The following is a 20,517-nucleotide window of genomic DNA, read 5'->3' on the forward strand; positions in this document are numbered from 1 at the left end:
GCAGTTGAAATCTTGTGTATTGAACGATATCTGCATTTTTTGTTTGCTTGGTTTTCCTGGATTAAACTACACATTAAACCATGCAATCTGTCATAAGACAAATATGGGCAGTTGTATTTTGTTTTGGACCTGGAATTATTGACTACAAGGATTACCACTCTCAAGACAAAACTGAATTCCTTCTGGAAGATCTGTAGCAGTCAGAAGTTTAAAAACGAATTATGGTAAATGTGAGTTAATGAAAAGAAACCGATTTTAGGTAGATCACTGTGTTGACCTAAAAGAAGCCAATGTTAACACATTCTGATATGAAATCCTCTCTTGCTCTCTACAGTAACATAGCTAGGCATGATAAACTAATTAACTTAAGTGCTGCATGAAGGTAGCAAAATAGTCTGAATAATCACCATGAGTCTTGGGTTTTCTTGGCAGGGTGGGGAAGTTATAGAGGGTTGGGGGGCTGCCACCTCCAGGCTTCTGACACACAAAACACAGTACATTCTATGACTCTTCCAGGCAGGCAGGTCTCCCTATTAGCCAATATAAATGGATTCCTCTTAAGAGGATGGAACAGTTTAAGGACTTGGCAGAATATTTGTTGAAGCACACAGAATCAGCTAACATAGAAGACTAAACTGTGTAGTTGTCGTACACGGTAGCTGCATCATATCAGGCTTTCCCCTTCCAAAAGAAATATGTTAGAAAGTCAAAATGCAGACATCAGATTGTTTAGTTCCAGATGCACATATTTAAAACAAGCCTACTACTCCATGATAACTAGTTGATGACTTTCTCTATCAATTTCTTTTTAACTAGGTCACTAGCTAAGTGGTTACAGGACCTCAGCTACATACCCTTTCTTATTCCTCCATCAGGCGGGCAGGGATATTCCCCGGTTGATAAGAGGAAGCAGGGTCCATATCTCTCCCGAGTGCCAGAGCGGGTAAAGGGCAGGCCCTCATCAGGCGTTATAGCCTGGTCTATGTGGGGACAGTCTTCATTTGCCAGCGCCGCCTTGGCCACCTCACCATTCAGTTTCGAATCTTCAAACATATAAGCAGAAGGCTATTGAAACACTAAGAACTGTTTATCAGAATTAAATCTGCAGGTTAGGGTTCACAGCTAAGGAGTAGGATGTCGATGCTTAAAAGGTAGCACATTTGTCCTAGACACAGTGTCCTTGTGCACTGCATCAAAATAAAATAACAGATGTTAAGTGGAAGGAGAAACAAAATGTTATCTCATAAGATGTAACAGCAACCAACTGTACTTTCACAAAAATGGGGCAGTTTCAGAAACTGGTTTGCATTGGTTCCTAGTCCTGTGAGCAAAAGACCACAGTTAGAAACTGGATCATGTTTGGCATGACATAAGATGGCACATGAATGATTTGCTTTTTGTGACACCTGCTGCAACTCACTGAACACAGGCAAGGTAATTGACAATGAGTTGCGTTGTAGTATTTGAGTATATTCTGTTCTTGCTGATTTATACCTTTGTGCATTGATACTTGAGGGACAAGTCCCCAATGTTTGAACCATTTGCTTTGTATTGTTTCTATTTTTAGGTTACATGGAACAGTAGTAGACATTTTAGATAGACACACAGAGTACACTATGTATTGAAAGGCGACAGCAGAACATGGATTTTAAATAGTAATCCATTTTCTGATGTTCTTTTCTATGACATGTACAGTTTTTGCAATGTCAGCACAGGACACTACATATGAAAAAAAATACAGCAGCCCATGGATTTTGAAAATAAATTGAGTAACATTTACCCTCCATCTGCAAAGAATGAAAATGTGTCATGAAATTTGTCCATTTTAGTTCAAATGTTCCTGTGAAGGTAGACTGAGAATAGAATATTTTCTCTGAATGACTTACTTCACTTTCATAAAGCAATTTAAAGTGCTTCTATAGGATTCCTTTTAATTTTTTTTTAAAGTGCCAGTTAGTATAATGAGAATATACTCAAAATATGACACAGTTAATAGGAATATTTTGGCCACAGGGAGGAAAAGAAACAGTCAAAAAGCTACTTCAAAAAGTTGCACAGGTGCTGAGATATGTGCTTAATTAAATGGTGTGGTTAAAATCTTTGCAGTATCCTAAACCTCGGTTGCACAATGCTTATTACTCAGAAACTGTTGGGCATACACTACAAATTGAACCTCCAAGTCTTAACTAAAAAGGAAAATGGATTGATTTCCACTCCCTTCCCACTAACTTGCTTCCAACCCTGTGTGATTTTTTACATCTGCTTTTCAGAAACCTAGTTATTAAGGAAGGCTGAGTCTATAGGTAGGCCCTAGAAAGAGAGACTTCAAACAGGATGAGTGAACCATTCAGAGAATTAAGTTCTGAAACCCTTTGGTTTCATAGAGGCATGGTAGAAAAGTAAGGGCTTTTTTTTCAGATCTTTTTCTCTTATCGTTACACACACCTCCTTTACATATGGCTTGGTGCATGTGCTATCTTTACTCCATACATACTTGTACTCCTATCATTGTATTCTACGTCTTCATTTCTTCCCCCTTTCCCTCCACCGTGAATGGAGATAGTGCTGTGGAGACAGTTCCCCCCTCCCCATAATCTACTCCTGTTTGGAAGCATGTAGTATCCACCTTCTTCCACTATTATGTTAGTGAACAGTTTATTCACCAAAGACTTTTTTTTTTTTAAAACAGAGGACAGCTTAGGTTTCTTCATATGTTAACCCAACAGAAGCTATGGCCACTTTCCAAAATTAAAGAGGTCACTTCGGAACAGGGTTCTAAAGTTTCAGGGTACCAGTGATTTCTGATTCTTTTGTGTTTATAAGACACATATATCTCATACTTCTGCTTATTCTGTCAAAAGCAGCATGGTTACATTAGTAACCATGACTTATCATTGTATAGAGCTGGTTCTTTAAAACTTGCACCGATATGTTCTGTGAAGTTACTGTTTCTCAAGGGGATCAGTAATGTAGTGGGCTAATGCACTAGTCATCTTTATCCTCCACAGCCTATGTCCTTAATCCTGCAATGATACCTGCACCTGCCTAGCACCCCGTGGTTTACAATGCCAAGATCAATGCTGCATTCAGCTTGAAGCCTGAATATTGCATTATATTAATGTTAGAAATGATTCAAAAGTTAAACTGTCCAGCAAAACACCCATGAACTTGGTAAGTTTGCAGCCTACACCTGTGTGGATCAACTTCATATCTAATAAGAATCATCAGCCACATAGATAATGTTCTTTATCCTTGAGCATTCTGAAGTGTTCTGTAAATGTAAACTGAAATAGAAACAAAACCCTACAAGTAGATCCACTAAAATGTACTAAAATGAAGCTACTCCCAAGTGAGAGAGGCTTGAGTTCACATAACAACCACTGTAGTTCAGGCCAGAAAGTAATGAATACCTCATCCAATTGCAGTTATGTGGGGAATTTGAACATAATTGTACAAGTTGGTATTGGCCTGAAACACAAAAGTTATAACGTTTCAAAAATGAGCAGAAGGTTGTCAGCATTCATAAGTGGTCATAACCCTGATGTTTCATCTGTGCTGAAAGGCAGCACCTCAGTAGGATTCAGAAACTGAATGTCACCTAGCATTAGGCTTGGGCATTGAAACCCGCTCAGATCACAAGTCAGAATGAATTTGAGGGCATCACCCCTAGTCTCTATATGTTTGTGTCAGGAAACCATCACTATTTTTGATATCCTGCCCTCAAGAAGGGAACAGAAGGGGTATTAAAGTTTGAAGTCAAGATATGTGGCAAAGTAAAGGCAAGAAATATGTCCAGCAGCTGTGTCTGCTGTATCCATAAAGCAATCCGGGATTGTTAGTTTTTCAAAAGAAACTATGGACAAATGATTCCACTCTAATCTGCATCTCCCTTGCATATTTAGAAATCTGTTCTGTATGTAACTGTCTCTGATCGATGTCAATGGCAGAACCAATGCATGGGCTGCATTGATCTGTACTGTGATATTAAAACTGCAATTCTGATTACAGAGGAATGGTTTGTATACAACAGACCATAGGAGTTTTTGAGTATGTAGAGCATGGCATTTGTTTTTCTCATCGCCATCTGATTTCTACTTCTGCAAATAGAGGACGCAGCTCTCACATATTTTTTTGATACTCAGTGGGCGTGTCTACACATGCGCATTTACTGTGGAGTAACCAAAATTACTGCGCGCATCTACACATGTATTGGCATTGGCATTGGTCAGGATATCCCGGGCCATCAGTTTTCAGGCTTCTGGAACTCTAAAGAAAATATACAGTTAACTTTAGGGCATTTGCTTATTTTACTTTCTATATTATTGCTTTTAGGCAGAATGTAAAAACCCTGTAATCTGGATTGTTTGCCTTAATGATCAGACTTCTTTGTGGAAATAACCCCCAAAAGGCAAAAGTTTGATTCATCATGTCAATGCTTCCCTAAAAATAGGGGATGAACCATGAAATCTGGCTTTCAGACATGACGTTCTTTAAAATTTGGAGTGCTTATTTCTGGAGATGTAATTTTGGCCCTGTCCTAGTTATTTGTGCATGTGCACATAACATTCATAAATACATTATGTGAATACGACTAACCTCTTACCTCAGGAGCAATCCCTATAGGGTAATTTCTGATTTACACATTGGGCTATGTATATGCATATCCATCTGCACAAATAAAGCCACCTTTTGAGTGGATAAAGGGCAATTTCAAATATACACTGATATAGTGAAACTCACTGTCATAACAATAAAAAATTATTGTAACAAACAATTTGCTTGTCTTTTCATTTCCTGTTTCATTAGGCTAAGCTGAGTATAAAAGGGAACATGGGCGTAAAAATGATTATTTTCAATCAGTTTAAGATTTTTTATTTATTTATTGGTTGTAAGATGCAAAATGGTTTCACAGTTTACTGGAACTTGTAGGCTTTGTAGGCCAAGTTAAGTCCTGAAACAAACAGCTTGAGTCCATTGCCATAATTGGATATGTGTTTATATTATACAGGGAGTGAAAATGGCTTTGCTTCAAGTTAATATCCTGGGCTACGGTATTTCCAATGATCAAGTTGTTTCATTTACAGTAGAATAAGTTGTAATGCACATGCATATCCTTTTTTTGTGAGGGAAAATGTAAGGAAGGTTTCTTGAAATAATCCTTTAGGTGTGGCCATGCCAACCAGTTCAACACAAACTGTAGCTTTTTTTGAAGAATATATAGTACCAGCCTAATTTAACTAGAAACTTGCTCCCTGTTTTATCCTTATAGGAACAACGTGGAGGGCAGCAGCACTACAGGCTGCTGTTATTCAGCCTGAGTGTTGGAGACACTACACGTACCAGGGGATTGAACAGTTAAGATTCTATGACTCCTTCTGATCTTGGCATGCTTGTTGAGAGTGCCAATAAAATGCCAACTGTGACTTTATTTTTACATAAGAAACTGGACTAAGACTTAAAGAATATTTTTTGAGGGGGGTGATATCCTTTATTAGACCAACTGCAGGGTTGAAATAGATTTTAGACAAGCTTTTGAGTGTTCTTCCTTGGGTAACCTTCCTCAAGAAAAGCATTTTTTGCTCCACAGCTTGTTGGAAATTTCTTCCAACCATGTAATTGTTCCAATAAAAGATAGCCCCCAAAATATCCTTGCCTCTTGCATATTTCCTGGGCTACAGCTACAAGATCACCCCAACACTAGAACTAAAACTCAATTTATGCAGGCCTCAGAGACATGACTGATGATTATGGCTGTTGCTCACTATTAATTTTGTCACATTTCTATGTGCGATTAGTGGATTTTTTTGAATGTGTCCTCAGAAATGCTGTAAGTTATTGATTCCAAGCAGAGTAGTAACTACTTTGAAGGGATAATAATTCAGTAGTCCCTCACTGTTATTAAGAAGTTCCCTGACAGTTTAAAATTTGCTGTAACGGAGACACTGTGATCTTTTAGGCCACAAATCTAGGTTTCTTTAAAGCCTCAAAATATCAAATTTCATAAGTGACTGACAGTCATAGCTCTTCTGAGCAGCGAAAGAATGAATGCCTTCAGGTTAATGTTCAGTCAAGTCCAAACATTAAGAGGTTGGATGTGAGTCCACACTGAAGATAAACCCAAAGGGGTCCAGCTAAGCTTTTTCTGCTAAACTTTCTTCTGCTTTTTCTTCAATGTAGGTAAAAAGAAGCAGCAATATGTGGAATAAAAATCATGTTCATGACTTCTGTTGTTCTTAAAATCTTTTCCTACGGTTCATGCCAGATTTCACTTGTTATGTGAACAGACCCCTGCACTGGTCCCAAACAGAACTTGAAGCACTTTCAGAACTTATTGTTACGGCCTTTTAGGTAAATTAATAATTGCAATAGGTTATTGATTTACTTAGTAAATCAGAGCCTGTAGAACTTCACACCTAAACTGCTAATTATGTTTGCAGGTGTCTTGAATATTTTTTTCTTAAGTTTCTTTGCAAAGGCTTATATTGTTGTGGGGTATGGGCTCACAAACTGGTTACAAGGGAAAATGGGGCATGGGTTAACTGTGCAGCAGCTGGTCCACAGTAACTGCCTCTATTACCATTGTGGGTAAATTACCCTGCAGTAAATTAAAGCCAGTGGTAGCTTAACCCTTGATGACAGAGGAATATACTGTCATGAATTAACCTTTATCTGCTAGGAATAGCATACATATTGGCAGCTATTGCAGAGCATCTAATATGCAGAAAAACCATATCTTATTTTAATTTGTGATAACTTGTTCATGTGCCACACACCCTGAGATTGACTTTGGGTTTGAATGAACCCTAAAAACCGCCAAAACTGCTTAAGCTGAATTGAAAAATGGATTGAAAACTGCTCGCCTCTAGCTAAATTTAGAACAGGCTTTTAAGGTATTCTTCTTGAGATCTCGAACTGATTTACAAGGGAAAGGAAATACTATTATTCCCATTTTACAGGTAGAGACTAAGGCACAGAGTGGCAAAGTGACTTCCCAGGGACACACAAGAGGTCAGCTCTCTACCCTTAGAGGATACTACCTCAAATGCTTATGTAACTTCAGTGCACAAGTGTTTGGCTGAGAAGCTGGAAGAAATACCCATAGATCTTAGAGATAGAAGTTTGTTTCATTATTTGTCATAATTATCGGTTTGTTTGGATTTTTAATTTTTTTTTGCGCCCCCCCAACCTTTCAGAACACTACCATGAAAATGCCAAAGATCTTCCCAAGTAAAAATTAGATTTAAGAACCCAAATATCATGATACAAACTAATAATAGCCACTAGGCTTTGCATGTGGTGGGCCATCCTTGCCTTCAGAATTGTGAAATGGCTGTTCATTCAACAGCTGTGTCTCTGGGGTTGGAAGGCTTGAAAGGCATTCAGTGTGGATCACTCCATGCTTCAAACTTCAATGGATTTTCTATGGGACTGAATGTTCTATCTCTGCAACCAGTGATGCAATGAGAAGCCATAGCCACCTCAAGTGAAATGGGGGTTATGAGAGATGCCCTGTAATCTTAGTATGATATCCAGGGAAACTCTGCATGCTGGATATATATGGTATGTTTTCCAGAGTGTGGTTGTATCATCACTGCCACAAGAAGTTCACTTGCTACTCTGCAAAGGAGTTTGGAGCCACTTCAGACCTAGGCCAGAGAGGAAGTTGCCAGAAGACATGGGACTGTTTGCTCTGCTCAGCTACTGGAGATGAGCTTTCAACAAGCCCGTGTTTAAAGACTGAAGAGAACAAGAGTTCACACTGGGGACCTCACCTCCTTACATACTGCTGGGGAAGCAATCATTTGACACCCTAAAAAGACCCAGGAGGAAGCAGCAAGGAGACATCTAAGGTAAGAAATGGAGTTCAAGGGCATGAAGTTGGGGAGGAGATGATTGCAGGGAGGGCATAATGCCTTGAAAGAGGATTGCATGGATCTGCCCTGGCTAATGGAAACCTGGAGCCCAGCTTTGTTACCCTTACAAGACAAATCTGCAGAGGCTGGTTCATCAATCTGTTTTTGACCAGAACCCCACCCTGCAACTACAGCCTCCCTTGACATCAATCCTCATGTTACCCAGACACAGTTAAAGCCTACACAAGGTGCAGACTAAAATGCACACAAAATGCTTTTTGTCTGTCAATTTACAACCAAGTAGTGTTCCCCATCTTCAGCTCCTGCAGTTCTGCTCTGCTTCCATCATGTAGTAACTCTTAGGGGAGTACTGCCTGAAGTCCTCAATGAGGACACAGCTGATCAGCATCTAGCCATTCCACACTATTGCAACAGAGAAGGTAATTTAGTTGATGTTCTGTGCCAGAAAAAAAGAACTGGTCTCATTTTTCTGTTATGTTATGACGCATTTATCCCACCCTGCCATTATAAAAATATTTTTAACTCTCTAGATGTGGAGGGATTCTCTTGATCACAGACATCTGGTGTGGTGGCTCTCTATCCCACCTGTTGCATCACCAGCACTGGGTCCTGGCCAGGAGGCAGGGTGCAGCTATTCCATCTTTTCTCAGCTTCAAGGTCATAGGTGGTTGAGTGCAAATTAGAGTGGCCCTGAGGCTGCTGTGGTTTGGGCGGGGGCATGGGGGGAGAATATTTAGTTCTCTACACTCTGGACAACAAATGGGACCATTTTGGGTATAAATGGTGAATTCAGATCTCAAAGGCAATCAAATCCTGGGAGCTGCTCAGTATCAGGAAAGCCTATTGACCTTATCCCATTCTTTCTTTCCCAGTATAGAGGGTGGAGATAATGAATGGCCCATAGCTCAGGTCCTTACTCCTGTGTGTCAATTTTCAGTACAGATCCCAGTCTTGTAATCAGATCATTTCTCTTTGGTGATTTTATTTCCTGTTAGTATTCACTGGGCAACCATCAATCCTGCCAATATAAATCATTCATTTTCCGTTTGGCTGTGGCCACCCAGTGAACTCTGCTGTTCTCTCACGGTTTTGGGAGGCTCAGTCTGTACCACAGAATATGCAGATATGGGAATAAACTGCAAATTGTTAACATTATGACCTTGTGGCATTAGTGTCTAGGCAATTCTGACTTCTGAAATAATAATATACTTCACTGACAATTAAGAATGAGATTAAAAGTAATAAACTTGATACTGTTCCTCTACAGAACAAGCACAAAAAATAGCCATCAGCTTTTTTATATCACTCCTTCTAAAGTAGTGCGTGGATCATTTGGGAAGAGCTTAACAAAAGACCTCGGTCAGGACCCGATTCAGCAAAATAGCCATTTGGCTTGTACACTAGATCATATTAAGCTACAGAAATCAATTTTTATGGACTCAAGGGCCTTATGTAGGTTTCAGAACATGGATACCAGGCATAGTTCCTTGTCTGTGTTGTTAAATCAGATCCTTTTGAGTAAAAGGAATATAGCAATATTAAATTATAGAAAGAATTATAGGGAAAAAATTTTTAAAAACCCACAGACAACAGATGACAAAATGGTGACATTTTGGCTGGTAGAGTATGGATGTAAGGACAGCATGAAGAATATGTATTTAAGTCTTTGAAAATGAGCTCTTATGATTTAATAAGGAAATCCCTAATCTTTAAAACAGCAGAAGTTAATGTATTTGGAAAATGTTCTGCTTGACAGATGCAGATTATCTGAAAAAAAAGAAAAGTAGCTATTTAGCTAGATATGCTTTGTCATAGCTTGTACTTACTCTTTGCATTAACACCTGCTTTTGTGTCAGGTTTTGTGTCACAACCTCAATGGAGTTACCTATAGTCTATGGCATTCGTTGCTGTTTTGCATTTAAAGAAGTATATAGTAACTGGCAACCTCCTCTGCTGCCCTCCTCTGCTGCCCAGTAAGGTGCCAGGTGGATGAGAATTGGAGAAAAACTTCAGACAGTAAAATGTGACAGTCTGTAACATATACAAGTTGCAAGCAACATACAGTAGTAACAAGTAAATGTTAACAAACAAAGTGAAAGAGAAAGAGAGAGAGAGAACATGAAGAACATGAAAAGAATTCATTTGTTCCTACACAGCAATACAGTTATTTTTAGCTACCCCAAGATTTGTCAGCCATCGGTATCTTTAAGAAAAACCCAATCCTTATATTACTATACGTTTCAAACTCCTTATTATATTTTGAGTAGATATTACATAATGGACTTTACACTGGCACAAATAAGAGCAAAACTTAGTATACTAGAGGAATATCTAGAAGCCCTCAAACCCAACCTACCTCTGAATATTTACTCACCACCATGCTGAGCTGGATCCTTCCAGGAAGTGTTGTTGCCCAATAATGGTACTTCTGTGATTAAGGTGACCACCTCTTACAACCCTGGTTGGCCAACATTCTGTGACATCACTCCCAAAGGATGTTGCCTCTGAAAGGCTCTACTTCATGAAGTGAGGTGACAGCATGTTGGTTTCCTGACTGTTAGTATATATGGAGCTCCATGTAAGTAAATCAAAAGCTTTTTCCTCTATAAATACCACTGGAAGGGTGTGTGATGGAGTGCTGAGACATATCGCTCATGGAAGTGCTGCCTTCTAAAAACGTACACCACAGTCCATGCTAGAGATGCTCTGACAATGCTGTAACCTCACTCAGACTGATCCCAGACTTTTGTGGGTCAAATTAAAATTACAGTGGTCCCATACAATGTAGTAGATTATTGGGTAGGTCTGATATTTGGGAACAGTAAAGTGCATAAGCATAGTCAAGTGATCCATTTATTACGGTATTGGTTCCATATAGCACCAAACTTAATCTAGTTTAGATTCAAAGAATAAAAAATTCAGTATGATGATCTGTAGGATATGGAATGCATGCGATACATGGCACATGGATGAACACGAAGAGCAATGGGAGCAGAAATGGGTAAACTGCTACTTATTTCTGGCCTGTGATTATTTTGCAAAAACAAGTTTTCTTAGAAGTGGTTCCCAACCTTTTTATACCGCATGTACCCCTTGATAGACTTGAGGCACCCTTCAGAAAATGCCAATTCTTAGGGCACTTATAGGCATACTCATGGGAGGTGGGGGTGGGGGGAGGGGTGCTTCCATTAGTGCAGCTGTGAGACTGAGAGCCATGCTAATTAAAAGTGCCCAGAGAGTCAGGTGTATCAGCATCCCCATGCTGAAAAATGGTGGTGGAGTGGTTTGAACTAAAGCTCAATAAATGAGCTTTAGTTCAAAGTGCCTTGACACCATTTTTCAGCACAGGTATGCCAATACACATGATACTGGAGTCTGCCAGAGCCTGGTAATTCCAGCAGACTCAGACTCCACTTTCCAGCATACTCAATCAATTGCGTCTGCTTCGATGCACTGTAATTATAGCATGTTGGAACATCCTCCCTGCATGTGTATAAGAGCCTTTAGTTTTCACTCTTTCGACTACAGAAAAATAACAAAGCCATTCTTCTGTTGCAAAGAACTGAGAAAGACCGTAAGAGGTCAAAATATTTTTAACACTATGGATTCCTATTTGAGATCTCTGGGTTTATCTTGTGGATCATGTTTGCACACGTAAGAGTGCTAACTTTGTATGGCACCTCACGGCACCCTTGAGAGGATTTCAAAGGCACCCCAGGATGCCACAGCACTCTGGTTGAGAATCTCTGAGATAGAGAAAGGGTTGGATGGAGTCCACATCAAATATAAGGTCAGAGGATTAAAAATAGCCTGAATTCAAGTCTTTGTTTCCAATCATTTTGTCAAAGTTTGCAAATTATCTAACTTCTGTGGTCCAGACAAACAATGCTCAGATTCCCCTGGGTGCAAGGAAGCTTTAAAGAGCTGGCTGCTTTGTGCTGGAGGGGTGCTACAAAGTCAGCTTCCCAGACAGATAGTTAAGTGTTTGGGTGTCAGTTTTCCCATCTGTAAAATGGTTATAATACTTCCCAACCTGTGATGTTTTGTGGATTCTTTTGTTAAGTAATGAAAATTCTAAATAAGATTATTAATGCAAATCTATTTGGCAACTAGTCTACAGGCTGGCCCTTCAGCTTGTATAAATCAAGCTCAAAGGAGCTGTATCAGTTTATACTAGTGGAAGATCTGCCCTGGTGACTAAAGCCACACAAGAAGCAAAGGTTTCATATTTAGTGCCTGTGAAACATGCCGAGCTGGCTGCTTTAGAGACCAAAAAGGAATGGTACATACAAGGTGGAGTAGTTGTCTGTATATTCCACACAGTACCAGAACTACAGAGGCTCCTCTGGGGATGAAAAAATGGTTCTGTCTCCATGTCATACTTGCCCATACAACAGGGATTGCTGACTTGGGTACCTCTGGTCTGGGTCCTTGTCAACTCCTTCACTATAGACTGGGCCAAGAGTGGATCTAGGATTTTTAAAATTGGGGTGCACTATACATTTGAAGGGAGTGTGAACACACCACTTCATGCCACTGAATTCATCTCTAGACTAGGACCAATGGCTTGTTTCACATAAAACTTCAACCTCCAACTAGCCACTGCCTAGCAAAAACTTTTAGCCCCTGTCAGCTTGACTTAGATGTCAGCTATCAGTTAGGAGAACGAAAGCTCTTTTTTCCATTCATGATTTCTGTATGGCAGGCAAAATTTATAGTCATCAAAAATTCTAAATGAAATACGTGCCATAGTTCAAGCACTGACCCACATACAGTATCTTGACAGGAAGTCAGACCATAGATGAATTACTACACAATGGAAAGTTCAGGAGGCATTACTGCAACCTACTGTTCAATGTGTATCATAAAATACACTCTGTGCATGCTCCATAGAGGATAAGAGACTACAGCACCCTAAGCCAGAAATGGAGACTTAATCCTTTTATTTCAATCTGGTGGAGTTCATGCTTCAGCTCTGGAGGCCCCAGTTTCAATCTCTGGTGACACCCAGATGACGATTATATTGTTGTCTATAAGTATTCAGATCTGCTATTTGGGATCATGAATTATTAACTAGCTTTTGAATTTGAAAGACTAGACATGTCATTTACAATTCAACGAGAGAATGGAGGGCTGAGGAAGCCTTCTCCCAGTTGCCCTTCCTAACTGTGTTCTAATCAAATGTTTTATCGAGTCTAATATAAGTACTGCTGCCTTCTGTAGGGGATTGAATCAGAGCTACTCAGCTTTTTGCTTGCTGGGGAGCCTACAAAAAAGAATAGAAACATTAGTGCTACTACAAGTAATTGAGAGTCTTCTTTTGATAAAGTAAGTGCTATTTTGAAAAGACCATAGTGTTTCCTACAAGGCAAACATGTAGTTTCCATAGCCACCATGGTATCTACATATATTTAGCAATAAATTCATGTCACTTGCCCCAAAACTACTTCAGATTACCAGCTACAATGAACTGAAGGGATAAAGGGGCTGATTTCCAGAATTGTTGAGTACTTGCAAGATCCACTGCGTCTTCAGCCAGAGGTGGCTGAAAGTGCAGTGCTCATCATACCTGAAAGTCAGAAGCAGTTTGTTTTGAAGCACAGGTTAGTTGTCTTACATGGGGGGAAGGGATGAGGGAAGGAGGAAAAATGCAGCCTTTTGTGTATAAGAGAAACAATTCCCACTGGTAAAAATGAATCAGAGCCCAGAGATGGTCACAAATCTGTCCTTGACTGGAGAGCAGCTATGTGTAAACAGGTTACAATTAAGTAACTAATTCTTAGGGTCACATCTTGCTCCATTGCTCTTGATCATGGAATGCCTTTGAAGCAGTAAAACCCTGTATCAGGCTTATGCCAGGATGATTTTGGAAGTCAAGCCCCGTTGAGAAGGCATAACTTGTGCCAAAAGAAGATTGTCTGATGCTTTGTCATGAAGACCAGGCCTCAATGAGAACCTTTGGTTCTATGCAGACTTGGAAGATTTCAGAGTAGTTTTTGGCAAGTCTCTCATTTAGCGGCTGGGTGTAACAACTGGAAAAGCTGCTGAATCGTTGGTTCTGGAGTGTGTGTGTGTGTGTGGGGGGGGGGGGGGTTCTTCTTTTTGGGGACTTGTAATCTCTTCCCCAAATTGTTACCAGTGGCAGCCTGGTTTCCCAAGCTATGCATTAGGTAGAGAATTTAGCTTTCATCATCTCGAGTACTGCCAGGAAAGTATTCAGAGATATACATGGATAGTCTATAACCAGAGCATAACTCTAGAAAGGCTCCAGACAGAAAGGGCTGGGAGAAGAAAGGAATCCTCATCTCAGCAGCATTAAAGCCATAGTCACTGCAATGGCATATACTTTCAAATGGTATGTATGTATAGGGACATCTAAGATGTAGGAAATGCAGATCTCTGCACAGGAAGCAAGAATAACTCAATTGCTTTTTTATTATGTATTTTATGCGCACTCTTCTGTCTGAGTGTAATATAGCTGCTTCTTGGTATCAAAATGCAGGAAACACTAGAGACATCAAGATAAGTTATGGATTCCACTAATATTCTAGACCACCATTGTAGTTTGAACAGTAATATACAACATCTACCTCTTCCTATGAATATAAAAGGATGTAAACATGAAGCCAGTCACACCCCTCAGGTGAACAAAAGGCTCATAGAAGCTAATAAATGAGAGTATTTCCTTTCTTAAAGAAATCCCCCCAAAAGGTTTGATGAGTTGGTTTGGAGCTCTGTCAGAAACTTGAAACTTAAATTCTTGAGCAAAACTTTCTGGTCTTAGGTTGAATGACATGTCTGACTCTGGGCACAACACTCTACGTTTCCCCAGACAAATGTGTCAAATGGGGATAAGGGTTCTTCCTTCCCCCTACCATTTATCTCTCTTCTCTTAGAGAGAAGGGTGGTCTCTTAGCGCATACAGTAGAATGGGACTATGAGTTTGACTGAAGCTTCTATCCAATAATAGTAATATGCACTGAATCAGTGGAGACAGAGGCTGGATATGTAAGGATGTGTTTTAAGGAGTAGGCAGGTATGTCCAATTTGTCTATAGCAGGGGTGGCCAACCTGTGACTCATGTGTTGCAAATAGCACAGGCAGTCTCTGTGTGGCACACAGCAGATCAGGGAGGGGATAGGCAGGACAGCAGCAGATTTGGGAGGAAGCAGAGAAGCGGATCAGGCAGGGAGCACAGGGCAGGATGCAGAAAGCAGAGCAGCAGACCAGGCAGAAGAATGGGATCAGAGTGGCACTCAGGGAGGATGTGGGGGTAGGTTGTGGCCCACCTGCCAAAAAGATTGGCCCTCATTGGTGTACAGGATATACTAGGCCTACGTTGCAAGGAGTTTTACAGTTTGCCGGTGAAACTTGCTTCTTGGTATCATTTTGGGACCAGCTATTTAATTTTCCAAGACCAGTAAGTAATTGTTACATAAGCAGCACACAGTGAAGTTATAATGGCTGGAGATTGATGTTGGATTAGTCCCCTGTGCAGGGGAAGCCTTGGTGGTGTCAAGATGGTAGTAGTGGGTCTGCTGCTTCCTGCGGTGAATTCACCAACTTGTGTGCCTCAGACAGTCCCTTCCCCGCCAGCAACTTAAGGGAAAGGAAGGGGAGGAGCTGTTGCAGGAAAGGCTAGCATGGCCGCATGGGCATGGTCTCTGCTACACTCAATTCTTCATTGGTCTAAGGTCCACTTTGCATGGGTGATATTGATTAAAGTTATCCCTTTAGTGGGACTGAGCTACTGAGAATCAAGGAGCCATGGCCAGTTGTGGGACAATTCCCTCTTTTCTGTGCTTGGGTCCAGGGCGGAATGACAACCTTGTAGTTAAATTTTTAACCAAACACCTGAATGTGCTACACCAGAACTGAGTAATTCTTCATGGCCTCTCTCCCAGCTAAATCAATAGTCCTTCCCACTGGAGCTAGTCAGAAAATGAGGGACAGTTATAGCAATGTTCACAATTTCCCCCAACACTTTTTAAAATGTGTAATTAATTCTGGTCCAACAGAGTCTGTTTGTGTGTACAAGGAAGACCAAGACCACAAATGTCCAAAAATGCATCTCGTTGCACAAAGGTGCCATAGTTAAAGGGCTAAGTTGTGCTGTAGATAGTCACTGCAAATTCTTTTGGAGAACAGTCCTACACAGTCTGAGCAAAGGCACCAGAATCTGGCTGTGCGGAACTGTCTGTGGACTTTGGTTCACTTCAGAGTTTTCACACATGAGATGAAGAATAGCATTTCACTCAGCATATGCTACTGAATCTGGCAATAAAAGTGCTGTAGAAGTGGAATCCTTTTGCTTTGTCTGCCATTTTATGAGTTTTAAAGTGCATTGCTATAAGATAAAAATGGAATAGATAGCTTCATGTGATATCTCTTACAAGCATCTAAATATTTTACACTTTAAAGACTGCTAGAGTCCTGTTATATCCTTATATATCCTACAAATTTCTGCACTGGAATTTATGATTTAAAAATTAAAGGGAAAATATTTTGATTGAGTTGGATATTATTCTAGAGATATTGGAACAGAGCAACCTATTATTGGTTTCTAATAGAAAGTTAATCAGTTATCTGTAACTAGCCAGTGTGGCTGATTCAGATTTTATAGCACAGAGAACTTTTATTATTTGCACATCCTTGATGTCCATGTAATGCTGAGGCCCTAGTTTTACATACCCATGAATATGCAATAGTAAAGATGTGAGTATCAGGATGGATTAACTTGGTGGCCCTTCGAATTTAGAGACAAAGTTGTGCAAATCTGTCTTTTAACAGTTCACTTCTGATTCTTTCTTACACAGGATACACCTTTGTTTGTATGAAGCTAAAACATAAGGCTAATATATTGGCTAGCAGCAGTGCATAATGATTATTAGAATCAGAACTACAGTAACGGTGGTTACTGAGCCTACCTTCACCAGCTGAAATACAAGCGTGTTGTGGTACTGCTGAAAAATATACGTGTGTGTGTATATACATATATAAAAATAGTCTCTTTTAATTAATTATTGCAGAAATAGATCATTTGCTGTCATTTGCAATACTTCATACGTACTGCAGCAACAGCATATTTTAGAGCACTCAGGATGACAAACCAGTTCCACATTGAACCAAAGTTACATGTATTCTCAGGATACCAGTGCAGAGTTGAGTTGGAACTCATAGAGTTCTTGGTCTTCCAGTTCCCACAGAGGACCAGGACATGCCATTGGAGGAACTTAATAAAGTAAGGAACTTCCAGGTAGGAATTTAATCTCTAGCTCTCTGCTAAAGCACTGCATTTCTCTGTTCACTTTACAGATGGGCAATTGGATGGCAATCAAGGTATGCGATGTACCACTTTGTTACCACCCTCTATTCCTCTCAATTTCTAGAGCCACAAAAGTCTCTACTCATGATGAAGCTACTAACTTGCTTGGAAATGACTTTGTGAATAAGCATTTGCAACCTGAGGGGAATGGATGATAAAACTATGCGCGTATGCCCAAAGGCTACGATAGTAAAGAGACAGTCTATCGCATGGATAGTGGTCAACCTGATACAATGGAAGAATCTTCAAAGAAAAAGCAAACATGAAAACTCTTTGCCAATCATCCATTCCAAACATCTGAATGGGTTTTTAGATAGTTCAACAAAAGGAAAAAAAAAGGAAATTTCCATTGCCCCTCACCTCTCAGAAATTAGTGCTGATATTGGTGAAGTCAGACACAAAGGAAAACCTTGCTTCCTTTGTGTTTCTTTCAATGACATCAACATGCATGGCTATGAGATGGAGAAAGAATATCTCACTCACCAGGAGTGACGTATTAGAATTTTCTTCAAAGTAAGAAATGAGAACAGCACAAGACCATCATAGATACAAACTACCTCTTTCAAAATGTCGCTTGTGACTAAAGGTTAGTAAGAATCACTTGTTTGGTCACCTGTTCTACCTAATATAACACATAGGAGTATTTTATAATAAGCTGGAAAAAAAACCTTTCTATGGAGGAATGTTGTTGGAACCTCTGCCAAATGGTGACAGTATTGTTTTCAGTGTGATTATTTACTTTGAAACCACCATCTCCATAGAATAAATGGTGATATTCCATGGGTAGAGGTAGATTATAGGGTTGAAATAATCAGATTGGAGTGTTGTAACTTTGTGCTGTATGAGGATTCTCATAAAACTGAGATATTCCCATAATTAACCACTAGCCAAGGGATATTATAATATATTCCATGGTGACTAGTATTCTTCTACCTCCTCTTCCCCCAATGGAAATAGTATGAAATTACTTTTTACTCTGGTTGGGTTCTTTGCCTGTTGCTGACGTGAACTGATGTAATTAAAAAAAAGAATACCTATCATGGCATTAGCACTCATTGCTATTTAGTACAAATCTGCCAATAATGACCAGTCCTATGCCTTTTTTAGCCAACTTTTACTGCTAGGGGTTGAGAGAGCATCAACCCACACTTTCAAGAACAGCATATGGTCTTAGCTGCTGTAGTTCAAAACTCCTCATGACTCTAAATGCTAAACTCTTGTGGAACATTATAAAATGGGTTGGTTTGCATGCTATGGAATAAACATCCTTACATCTAGACTTGTCTCCTTCTGAATCATTTTGTGCTAGTGTCAAAAAAATTGAGCTATCATTCTACTTGGCAGTTAATCATCTGAAGGAGACGGGATTGCCTTGTGAATATGTATGTTTCTGTAATTGTCCCTTCAACTTACTAGGTACCCAGTTTCTTTAATCAGATGAACAATATCTGGCACTCCAAAACAGCTGAAAGGTCACAGCTGGGAACACATGAAAAAACATCTAGTTTTTTCCCCCCCCCAATCTGATTTGTCAAAAATCTCAGTAATCGCTGCATACTTGGCTCCTACTCCACAAGGAAGCATTCAGATCTGAGGAGCCTCTGTGATGCATTATACAGTCCAGCAACACAGCTGCAGAAGACTAAAAATTCTTCTACTAAATGCAATTCCTCTTCAAAATAATCTTGAAATCTATATACCCTTAACCAGAACCAAAGTTTTGGCTCCTTAGAGCATGCTGTCATCCTTAATTTTGCTGCTCAGCCTCCCCTGTATCATTTGTCCCTGCAACCTAGACTTCACACACATTATTCAATGTGTGGTGGTGGGACTATAATGGATAAATGTGCTACCCATTGCTCTAAGAAAGCAGTCTGACTGAATCTTAAATCTCTACAAGGGGTGGAGGTTAAAGGTCAGATGGACATTCCTCTAAGAGGTTTCCTACCTGCTCTGTTAATTTCTAAAATTTCTTCTTGGGCCAGTGGGCATGTGTCGCTCTGAGTACTGTGGTGTGGAGAGTTTACGACAGATTTACAATAATTGGGGGATCCCAGCTGGGGTGGCCTCGGGATATGCTTCTTTTTTTTCTTTGGTAGCTTCTGCTTAGCCATAGCTAAGGAGTAATACATTCCAAAATTGTTCACAATGACGGGGACAGGCATGGCAATGGTCAGCACGCCTGCAAGAGCACAGAGAGCCCCCACCAGCATGCCTGACCAAGTCTGAGGATACATGTCTCCGTAGCCCAGGGTAGTCATGGTGACAACAGCCCACCAGAAGCCGATGGGGATATTTTTAAAGTGTGTGTGTTCACTGGCACTAGGATCATTGGGTTTAGCACCTATTCTCTCAGCATAGTAGATCATCGTGGCAAAGATTAAGACGCCCAATGCCAAAAATATGATGAGCAGCAAGAATTCATTTGTGCTGGCACGGAGGGTATGTCCCAGGACCCGCAACCCCACGAAATGGCGAGTCAGCTTGAAAATTCGTAGAATTCGCACGAAACGGACTACTCGTAGGAAGCCCAAGACATCCTTAGCAGCTTTGGAAGACAGGCCACTTAGTCCAACCTCCAAATAGAAAGGCAGAATGGCCACAAAGTCAATGATGTTCAAAGAGTTTTTGATAAATTCCACCTTGTTTGGGCAGAACGTCACCCTCATTAGGAACTCAAATGTAAACCAGACCACACAGACACCTTCAATGTAGGTCAGAAAGGCCTCAGTTTCTGCTTCCCTGTAGTGTCGGATCTGGGTGTCGTTTCCAATGAATTCGGTTTCTGTCTTGTTCACGATGGGGTTAAATCTCTCATGGGTCTCGAGGCAAAAAGTGGTGATGGAGACCAGAATGAAGAAGAGGGAGGCAAATGCCACATACTGCGGGAAGAAAAACACAAGAGAAATGTTAAAACGATACATTTGCCATAAGGGACCTGATCCTGAAGCACACAGGGGAAGCTGTGAAGAGATGTGGTAGGTGAACATGTTAGCAGTTCCATTGCCTTAAGCCTCTGGATTTAAGGTGTTAAACTTTGGTTGAGAAGATAGCCACTCAGGTTCTAATACAGTACATTTTTTAACCCATACTTAAGTCCATTCTGATACAGGATATCAATTCAGCACATGCTTATATCTAGGTACTCTTTTGAGTCCCCTGGACTTCCGTAGTACTTAAAGTTGAAGGGAAGTCTGAACACCACCCAGTATGGATGTCTGGTCCTCAGGGCTGGGTGAGGCTAGAGCTAGAAAAGACCTATTCGATCTCAGAATTCACTTGTTCTACAGTACAAGTTATAGAACTGTTACCATTAAA

At 40.3% G+C, this 20,517-nt stretch overlaps 1 protein-coding gene across 4 annotated transcripts in view; it reads right to left on the bottom strand.

Moving 5' to 3' along the window:
• KCNC1 (potassium voltage-gated channel subfamily C member 1) overlaps positions 1 to 20,517 on the bottom strand; it is a 176,816-nt gene that overhangs the window by 2,010 nt on the left and 154,289 nt on the right. For 2 of the 4 annotated variants that reach the window (XM_006024873.2, XM_025205640.1), the window contains exons 2-3: positions 19,148 to 20,081; positions 855 to 1,043 (exon numbers count right to left, since the gene is read on the bottom strand). In XM_006024873.2, coding sequence (XP_006024935.1) covers positions 855 to 1,043; positions 19,148 to 20,081 — 1,123 coding nt within the window. The remainder of the gene's footprint in view (positions 1 to 854; positions 1,044 to 19,147; positions 20,082 to 20,517) is intronic. The other 2 variants (XM_025205638.1, XM_025205639.1) reach the window with 2 other exon arrangements.

The sequence above is a fragment of the Alligator sinensis genome, unplaced genomic scaffold (assembly GCF_000455745.1).
Source record: "Alligator sinensis unplaced genomic scaffold, ASM45574v1 scaffold447_1, whole genome shotgun sequence".
NCBI lineage: Eukaryota > Metazoa > Chordata > Crocodylia > Alligatoridae > Alligator > Alligator sinensis.